The following is a 10,742-nucleotide window of genomic DNA, read 5'->3' on the forward strand; positions in this document are numbered from 1 at the left end:
CACGGTTAACCTAATTCCATTTGAGGACTCAACCAGGAGCTCTGTGCACTTCCCTTCTGTGGAATGTCTTCACCTCCAACTTCCAGTGAATTAGAACATTGACGCGTCATCATAGATCACCAGGTAATTTAGTTTCTCAAGCTGCACCTGCTTAGTTGCATTCTTATCTGTAATTATATGAGAGATATAGTTTCTCCAACAGGGCCGACTTGAAACTTTGGTAGTAGTTTGAGTATCTTCTTTCGCAAGAGATCAAACAAATAGAATTGTCTTTGTTGGGGTGGTACTATGCATTTAACATGATTTTATGTGTGGAAAAGGGGTAATTATGGGACCAATTTGAAGGGCCTATTGGTCCCTTAGGCATAATGTGCCAGGATGTTTGGTCCCTTTATTACATTTGTCTGTTAAGGGGCCAAGCCCGAAGTGACTTTGTTCTGTTATTGGCCTATGCCAACCTTGGGGATAGGCCACGAACAAGAGCTCTCCAGGCATCCTGGAGAGCTCTTGTTCGTGGCCTATGCCAAAATTGCCGTTTTATGACAATTCTTCTTCTGCCCTGAATACATACATGCAGCATGTTTATGAAACTTTACAGTATGGTAGAGGGGCGAAGACCTGGTTAACACACTGCTCCGGGTAGTGCACCCCCCGCGCCTCCGCCTCTCAGTTCTTCTGCGTGTGTGTATAGTGTCAACACACGCAGAGATGACAGATCAGAATCTCACACACACACACGCGACATTCAGTGGAATGAACAGAGTGGAATAATACAATATAATACAATATAATACAACATAATATAATAATTAGGCCTGCATCGATTTGCTTGAAACACTGAATTATGAAAAGGACCGCAATGGGAGCCAGCCCATTTGTTGAAGAGACATCTATACATTTTCAAATTATATTGTGATTATGCTTAAAATTATCTCTTGGCTAAAACGCTGAATCCCGCGGATAAAGTAGGCCATGTAGGCTACATATATAACTACAGGCAATAACTACAGACATTAATATAGTCTACCGCATATGTACAATTAGGCTATATAGCCTACATTTAACAAACAAGCTTGATTGACATTTGTAAGGTCAATACAAAAACATATACGAGGATAAAACCAGAAAAGCACTAAGGCTTCTTTACATCAGGTATTAAAGTAAAACGAAAACGTGACAATCGTATGGAAAAAGGGGCAGAAGAACTGGGAGGCGGAGGCACGGGTGCACTGCCCGGAACAGTGTGCTAACCAGGTCTTCGCGGTAGAGGGTCATGCCAAATGACTTACTCCAATTGGCCAAAGGGGGGAACTATAGCAATTGTTTGAAAATGAAACCTTTGAACAGGAATAACTCATGCCTCGTTTGGCCAAAAGCTTGTTTTCACATGCGGACTCATGCTGAACACATCTGTCACTTTGACCAGTAAGCTCCGCCCTCACATTTTCCGCCATTTTGAGCAGTTTTAAAAATGCTTAAACCTGATTGTCTGCCGGGATGTTTTTGCAATTTGCATGAAATGTTCTACACACAATCTATAGACCATAATCTGAAATCCCAGTTGAAGAGAAGTTTGTGAAAATGTGTACAAAAAATATAGCTGCAAGCAGCGATAACAGGCACTTTGAACAGGCATAACTCATGCCTCGTCTGTCTGTCTGTCGCTGGTTGACCTAAAGTGACACCGATGAGCAGCCTAAAAAGGGCGTATTGCTTGGTCCCGTCTTATCGCTGCTTGCAGCTATATTTCTACTTGTTTTTGACAGTTTAATTTATTTTCTCTCAAGATTGTATGTGCTTTAAACCGGTTCATTGGTCAAGTCCAGCGCTATAGCATAGCACGTTCATGCATGGCTCCGGTTGCCCATTGTGTCTGATGATGACTTCCTCTTCTGCAATTAGTGACGGCCGAATTCTATGTGGCTGTATAGGCCTAGTGAATTTCGCCCGTCCCTGCTGACTACATCTTGTTGGAGGATGACTTGTCCAAACAGAGGACAGATACTCAATGACTCTGGATCGCTGGTGTGAGGCGGTAATAATTTGGCCATGCACCTCATTGAGCTCATGTGTTTGGCCTGTCATTGTTCCCCTCCAGACCCCCTTAGTTCCAGCTGATTTGGTGCTTTCCTGTGTCATCACTGGACAACGGGTCAGTCAGTCCCCTCTGGAGGCTCCTGTCATTACCATTGACCGACAGTTCAACTCAGTGGTTTCAAACTCTTCCAGTACAGAACATAATTATGTTTCACACGTGTAAACACACACAATTAGTATAATTAGAAAATGCCTGTTTTTCTAGTTAAGTTTCTTTCATCATCAGTCCTGATGAGAATGAATGGTGAGAAGCAGCCCTTTGACCTGTCCGCTTGAAACTGTTGCTCAGACGAGGTTTAAAATAATCTTTATGTGTTTATTTGAATAGGTTACATGTTGACATCATAACCATAGCCCATATGTGTTTATGATCAGGTCCAAATTCCAATAAATCAAACAATCTTTCCTTAGTTAGTTCCGAACTTTTTTTTTTTTTTTCTTTATAAAAATCTTAGAAGTTTGTATTCATGAAAGATTTTGATGAATAATATATTTTTTAACTACAAAGGCTGGAAACAGGGGGAAAACATATATTTTCTCGCGAGTTGCCACCCATTAAAATGAGTCAGGGTCCCCAAAATGGGTCCCTTGGGAAACACCAGCCGGTAGATTGTGTGGTCTGTCCACCAAAAGTCCTGGATTCTAAACAGTGGATCCACTCAATGATGCTCCACGTCGGCCTTCTTCTGAAGTTCTGAGTGAACTTCAGTTCCTCCTAGAAGAAGCCCGTCCTACAATCAGGTTTACAGGGGGAGAGAGAGAGTGCACATTTTGTGTTCCTGCTTTGTGCTCCGTGTCGCTGAATGCATCAGAAGGTATGTGGACCAGTGTCTATTTTAGAAGCGTCCAAGGAATTGAATTAGGCCATGAGGCCGTCGGATTTCCCCCACCGGGGAACGAAGAAGCATCTAAAGCAGTGTGGTAATGTTCAAAAGAAGGGGGTTGGGTTGGCACCGCAAGGACAGAGATAGAGCGACGGCAGTTGTCACAGTCACTATAATGGACGTGGCCCAGAGGGTCATGTGAATGGCAATCAAGGGCGTTACGTCGGTAATTCCCATTTAAAATAAATCCACTAGAACACAGGGGTGCATGTATGTCACAATCATTTATTATACATTACACAAACATACACGTGCAGTTTCAAATGAATCCGCTGATTTGATGTTGACTGTGACAAAGGGGAAGGACACAGTAGGCTACTATAGCTCTAAATTACAGTCAATACCATGTATTGATGTTATGGTTAGTTAAATGCAGAGTGCTGCTCACCCTCTAACTGATAAACGTGAGTCTCTGCGTCTGATCCATTGACATATATATTTATGCTCTCTCTCTCTCTCTCTCTCTCTCGTGTGTGTGTGTGTGTGTGTGTGTGTGTGTGTGTGTGTGTGTGTGTGTGTGTGTGTGTGTGTGTGTGTGTGTGTGTGTGTGTGTGTGTGTGTGTGTGTGTGTGTGTGTGTGTGTGTGTGTGTGTGTGTGTGTGCGTGCGTGCGTGCGTGCGTGCGTGCGTGCGTGCGTGCGTGCGTGCGTGCGTGCGTGCGTGTGTGTGTGTGGACGGAGCCAGAACAACAAACACAGTGGACTTTTCACACATCCATGAAAGAGACCCTATATAGTTTGATGTCCACGGTACCACTGAGCCGGTAGAGTGGGATTCCTTACACAGGCGGGGAGAGGAGGAGGTACGGCCAGTGACGGACCGGTGCAGCGACAGAGGGAGAGGGGGACGGACAGGACGGGACGAATGGATGGATGGAGGAGTTTGCCTGGAGGAGGTGGGGTCTGTTGTTGGGGTCTGTCTGTGTGTCGACTGCATGTAGTCTGATGGAGAGGAGAGAGGCACAGCAGCACAGCAAGCATGACAGGACTACGATACGCGGCAGAGACACTGCAGGACTGCAGCAGCAATGTGGAGCAGCATGTGTGTTGTTGCACTTGGAGAGAGGCTGCCGCAAAGTGGGCTATTTGTGAGCAAGAACAAGACGAACCAGTAGGAACAGAGCAGGGCAACTGAGAGGGAGAGTAAAGACAAAACCGTAAGACTGTTTTTCTTTTGCACCTGCATGTTTTGTGCTTTTATTTGCTTATCACGTGTGTGTGTGTGTGTGTGTGTGTGTGTGTGTGTGTGTGTGTGTGTGTGTGTGTGTGTGTGTGTGTGTGTGTGTGTGTGTGTGTGTGTGTGTGTGTGTGTGTGTGCGTGTGTGAGCGCATGTGTTAATGAGTGTGTTTTGTATGTTTTTGAATGTGTATGTGATGTGAAGGAAAGGTCGTGCATGCTTTTCAATGAAATACTTTCATAAAATTAACCTCAGTTGAATGCTCATTCTGTAGTACAGTTATCGTCCTTAACCCATATGTTCTTAGCCAACAGAGATGGCAGCAAATGTATGAAGTTTAATCATATATAATAAAATCACATAGATTGTAGCCTTTTGTGGCATCAATGACATTTCTGTGTCTTTTCTCCAGGTGAGCTGACATTTGGTGACCTGAGTACACGGAGAGGTCATCAGCCATGTGATTGGACAGTCCTCTCGCGACTTCCCAGAGGAGCATACAAGTCGTCCGCCATGTTCTCTTCTTCGCGGACCCGCTGTCTTCTGCTCTTCTCTCTCTCTTTGCTTCTCTCACTCGTCGCAGCCTTGACTGGAGAAGATGACAAGGAGACGCCGCAGCCAGACTTTGAAGCGGCCGCACGGCACCACGTCATGCCAACACGGGGCCCCCGCAGGCCCAATATAGCGCCTGTGCACCCCGTGCTTGGACCCAAAGGGGACGACGTCCTGACTCTACCGTTGGGATGGCTCTCGGAATCGCCTGAGGAAAACGACAGCCAAGGAGTTATTGGGGAATATGGTGACACCCAGGACAGTTCAGAGATGTCCCTTTTGTATCCAACTGAGGAATGGCCTCTGACGTTCAGTCCCACAGAAGGTTATACATCAAAGGTGGATGCCAGACTAATAGGGTCTTCATTAGGGGGAGTTCCAGCGCAGACTACCCCCGGCCAAGCAACAGATTATTGGCTGACTGAGTCTAGAAAAGCGGACATGTATGGCACTACACTCAACCCCAGGACACAGAATGGAGAGGATCTGCTGAGCTTGCCGGCCGAGCATAACCAGAGAAATGACGCGCAACTACCTGTTCTGCTGTCCGCCACCGTTCCAACGTACAGTCCGGACTCTGTTACCTCTTCGGCACTGTCCACTGGACCTGCGGTCACCACTGAGGGTCTGTCCCCATCACTGGCCATACAGGAGGGGACTGGACACAGGTTACAGGACTTTACAGATAGTCTTTCAAAGCCTAAATCTGTCAGCATGAGGACAGACAAAGGTGAGCGTCACATCAATTATGTTTGGACAATATAGAGAATGCTCAATCTTTTGAGTTCTATGTCCTTCATAAAGTTGTTGTTTCTCAGTCACAGCTTATACCGCCTTATGCCCCTGCAAGAAACAAAGCATATCCCATTGATAACTGGCTTGGGTTTGGACTCTATATTTATACACCAGCACTGCTATTACTCTAGATGTCCTTTCACCAAGAGAAGACGGTACTTGCATTATTTATCGCTTACACAATCAGGCTTCAATATACATATTCTAAAATTAGAACATCCACAAATCCTTTTAAAATTAATGCACTGTTACTGGCAACGTATCACTTGACCACGATTAGAAATAGTCACACAAAATGAGAGCAGCAATGAGGTCAATACTACCTAATCTACAACATCTCTCTCTCTCTCTCTCTGTCTCTCTCTCTCTCTCTCTCTCTCTCCCTCTCTCTCTCCATCTCCATCTCTCTCTCTCTCTCTCTCTCTCTCTCCCTCTCTGTCTGTCTCTCTCTCTCTCTCTCTCTGTCTGTCTGTCTGTCTCTCTCTCTCTCTCTCTCTCTCTCTCTCTCTCTCTCTCTCTCTCTCTCTCTCTCTCACTCACTCCCTCTGTGACCCAGTTAAGAAATTCCCAGTTACAAGCCTGCTCTGTTTTATTATGGATTATCTCCTTTTCACACTGTAGATCCTCCATAGCTCTTTTTTAAAATGTAAGTTCCATGACATGGACAACATGCATTAATGTGTTGTTGAAGTAAATCAATCCTACAACACAAGGCCATTCCAGTGATAGAATTGCATGTGCCTGAATGAATGCTTTCCTGTCATTTCTGTCATGTTTCAAAATCAATATGGTGAACTGAACTCTGTCTGCTCTCTCTGTGTACATATGAGTGAGTTTTAAGAAACAAATTGTTTCACACCCACTAGCACAGGATAATGGTGCATTAGCACAGTTTGATTCAACTTTTTACATCTTTTCTTTTTATTATTTTTTACTTTTATGTACTTGTCAACCCTTGTCAACAATATATCTGGCATCTGTTCTGCAGGTGGGACTCCAGGCGAGGAGTGGCACGATGATTCAGAGACTAACGGGACAATCCTTCTCCCAGACTGTAACCGCGACGCTACAGCTCCAGCGTGCAAGCTCTCAAACCAATCCTCGACCTCTGTGAACCAAGACGACTTCACCTCTGACGAATCACAGCGTCCCTCCCTGGCCCGTAGCCCGCCCCTCTTTGTCCCTCTGTGCTCGGACTGGAACACTGCCCTTGCTACGTGGGGACTGGCATGGGAAGCTTACATCTACGGACTGGGTTCTGTCTTCGCTGTGTTTGGCCTGATATCCATCATCTGCTTGTTAGGCCTGCCCCTGCGTTGTCCGCCTGGATGCCCCTATTTCTCATTGCTGCACCTGTTTCTGCTGGCTGTCGCAGGCCTCCGAGCCTTCTGGTTGCTTTACGACGCGTACGGTCACAGAGTGCGTCTTCCGCCTCTGGCCTCCTTCCTGATGTCGGAGCTGCCGTTCCCGTGCCTGACCTCGGCCTTCTCCCTCGCTTTCCTCCTGCTGTCCCTGCGCTCGCGGATGCACCTGTCGCTTTCGCTCTCCATCTCGGCCTCCTTCTCTGTCCTACCCAAACCCTGGCTGTTGCTCTGTCTGTCCCTGCTGCATTTCGGCATCTCCGTGGGCTGCGTGGGCCTCCTCCTGCTCCTGCCGGGCCTCCCCACTCTGCTTCTCCTCCTGCCCCGGGGCCTATTCGTGTGCCTCTCTGTTCTCCTGCCGTGCTCCTACCTCGTCTTCTACTGCTTCATACGAGCCGACACCAAGCACATCTACCGGCTGAACGACAACAGCGAGGGGGGAGGGTCGCCCGTGGTAATGCGGCCCTCGAGCTGCCCATTTGCAGAGGTCGAGGACTGGGGTAGGGCGACCTGTGCCGGCATAGGAGCGGCGCTGTCCCTGTTGGGGTGCGGAGGGCTACAGCTGTACGGGATCTTGCACGCCCTCGGGCTGGGTGGGGTCGAAGGACGTGGGTTCCAGCCCTGGCCCTGGTGGGGCTACGAGCTGGGCTGTAGGCTGTGTGAGGTGGGTGTGTATCTGGGCTTGTCAGTCATTGGCGCACAGCCTCTATTCTGTCACACTAACTCTGCCCTCAGGGCCATGACTCATCCCCGGCCGGGGTCTTGGTCTCGTCTTACCTGCGCCTCCCCCTCGGGAGGGCCCAGTAGTCTGCCCTCTCAGGAGCTTGTGAAGTCTCCCGGCGTCCCCTACCACTACCCCTGGTCCCAGAGCAAGCAGGAAAAGGTGATGCTCTGTAACATCATCAGTAAGGGACAGTCAGAGTTTCTCCCTCTTTGCCCAATGGTGGACTCCCCTCCAAGTGGGATAGACTCTGTTCTTCATTCCTACACCTGGACCTCCGTATTCCCTCTTCCTGCACCTCCTAGCCCGCCCCGTAGAACCAAAGTTGGGGCAGAGTCGCAGCTAGCCTCCCAGGACGGCCTGGGCCTGGACACTGACTCTACTGGGGACCTGCGCCCCCCATCTCCCATAAACCTGTCCCGCAGCATTGACCAGGCCCTATTCAGTGAAGCCCTATTCTCCCACAGTCTCTTTGACCCCCCGAGAATGGCGCACGCCTCCTCCAGCCTGTCATTAAACTCCCCCTCTCACGGCACTTCAAAGCAGGGCCAAAGCTTGGGAGACGATGGCCTCTATCGAACCTCTTCATGTGGAGAAATGGACGAAGAGAAGCCCCTGTCCAAGACGCGAGCTCCCCAGCAGGGAGGGACTCTTTCATGCCACAACCAGCTTCCATCACCGCCTGAGCAGTGGGGCTCCCTGTGCCAGGCGTCTCTGAGCAGCTCATCCCAGGGCCTATGCTGCAGTGTTGAGGAGACGGGGAAGACACGTTCACATCCCTGGGCCAACAAAGGGCAAAACGTCTCCCAGAACAGCCTCCCTAGGGCCATCCCACACCTGCCTTGTTACAGGCGTTACCGGACCCTCAGCCTAGCCTCGCAGGATAGCCAGGGATCTGGCAGGCTGGTGGGTACGGAACACCTGAGTGAAAGCAGGCAGCTGGAACAGGATCTGGTCGTGCAGGCTGAGTTTGTCAATGTGTGCAGGCAGATTGATTCTCTGAGCGTGTGCAGTGACACCATTGATTTGTAGGCCTCTGTGTGAATTGACCGAGATTGTAAAATTATATAAATACAGCACATATAGATTAAGTTTGTTTTGTGGAATTAAATTATACATAATTCTAGTTGTATATGTGGTAAACAGCTAACTACTAGAGTACTGTACGTATTTTGCATTTTTTTTGTAGGGCTTATGAATTGTTATTTATTATTATTACATGTGGCAGAAACAACACATTTACTTTTCATACTGTATAGTCAATATTCTTGACCTTTAAGATGAGACTCAAAGCTGACTTCAACATTGCACATTTTTTGTAAACACGTTTACCATTCTTCTCACACTGTGCAATGTCTACTGTTTAGAAGTGAGTTCAAATGACCATGGCAGCTTCATGCAAGCAGTGAGATTTAGTGCCATCTGCTGGGGGTAATATTGAACTTAATCTTCTTTTTGAACAACCAAAAACCCTTGCTTAAACTCTATGCAGTAATTTGTGTGTAGTAACAAGTTGAAAGATTTTTGCGGATGTACCTCTGAGGACTTTAATATTATGTTCAAGGATCAAAGGAACACTACACACTATGGCCCCAGCCTTGTACTCCAATTCTCATTCAGTTGCCCATATTGTAATGTTGTCCAACTAGGAACTAAAGGTTGTTTACTTGTAAGTCACTCTATATAAGAGTGACAACTAAATATGTCTAATGAATAATCGATTGAAGGACACTTTAGTGGCTGTGGGACAAACCCTTTAGGCTCAAGCAAAGGTCATTGTATTTATGGCTCTACAAACAGTGTCCACCATTAAGCTTTGTGTTGATTCTCTGTGTTGTCTACCAAGTTGAACCAGATTAGTCAAATATTAACAGTGATTCTCAATGGCAAGTCAACTGGAATATGTCATGTCACATTAAACAAACATATGGCACAACTGCTGCAATGTACCAGACACCTGTGTCGAATATCATCCCCTCCATTATCATATTACGGTATTATTATTATTATTACTTAAAGGGCAAGGAGTGCCTGTGTCAATATTACACAATCATAGGAATAAACATTACGCTACATGCTTTACTTTTGCATTTTAGTTTTGTTGTTCTTCTACAACTCGTTTGACTGTGGTTGTACTGTACCATGATCGTATGATGTATTGGATTTCATTTTCTACAATCAGAGGTTAAACACAGAGTCAGGAGTGTGGGAGTCAAGAGGACTATTTCTGATCAATTTAACACACATCCCCTTTAGTGGAGCTGAATCAATATGAAAAGTACAGTGTATTACATTAAGACAAGAAGGCTTGACTCACGTGATGCTCTGTATGAAATATGTATTATGCCATTTCTCCCATATCTTCAAGTTAACATGAAAAATATCTGTGAGGAGGATTGAAACTTCAAACCTTTGTTACAGAGCATATCATAGTTACAAGACTTCTTTTCTTAAATTGAAAAGAGGCCATATATGACCCTTTTGGTGTGAGTTTCTTTTTTTTAAGATGTATTTTTGGGCTTTTAATGCCTTTATTGATAGTACAGTAAGTAGACCGGAAACGGAGAGAGAGAGAGAGATGGGGAGTGACACGCAGCAAAGGCTGTCGAGATTTGGACTCGAACCCGCAACACGCCATCACGCTACATCAACTCAATTTTCGCCCATGCTAAACCCCTTATCCCTAAACTACTTTATTTATTTTTTTACTATTTTGAAAAACATTTTTGAATAGTTAAAATAGCCAATCTACAAGCTCACAACGTGTCGATGTAGATTGGCTATTTTAACTATTCAAAAATGTTTTTCAAAGTAGTAAAAAAAAAAAGGAAAAGTAGTTTAGAGATAAGGGGTTTAGCATGGATGAAAATAGAGCCCCTAGGTGCCTGGACCACTGTGCAATGGTGTGAGTTTTAATGGGAGAGAAAACGTCCCATTTTTCCTTGGCAAAGTTGCAAAGTAACACCAATAATGGTTGTTAAAATGTATAATCTTTATTCTTACTCATACACAATATAAACATCTAAAATTCATCTGAAGCCTGAGCAGTGAGCACAGCTATACAGGCAGTTCACTCCTAATAGAGGACATGTTCAGCAGAAGAATTGTGTCACTGAATGTCAATGCAGTTGGAAATCCTTTCAACTGCCCTTTAGT

General features: G+C 46.1%; 1 protein-coding gene across 1 annotated transcript; it reads left to right on the forward strand.

Moving 5' to 3' along the window:
* Window positions 1-2,963: 2,963 nt before the first annotated feature.
* On the forward strand, window positions 2,964-8,618 carry LOC306923969 (proline-rich transmembrane protein 4-like; the record flags this gene model as incomplete). Its single annotated transcript, XM_079502314.1, has 3 exons — window positions 2,964-3,018; window positions 4,570-5,439; window positions 6,493-8,618. 3 exons carry the CDS (start codon window positions 2,964-2,966, stop codon window positions 8,616-8,618), a joined length of 3,051 nt encoding a protein of 1,016 aa, XP_079358440.1.
* Window positions 8,619-10,742: the final 2,124 nt, after the last annotated feature.

The sequence above is a fragment of the Electrona antarctica genome (assembly GCF_951216825.1).
Source record: "Electrona antarctica genome assembly, chromosome: 5".
NCBI classification, from domain to species: domain Eukaryota; kingdom Metazoa; phylum Chordata; class Actinopteri; order Myctophiformes; family Myctophidae; genus Electrona; species Electrona antarctica.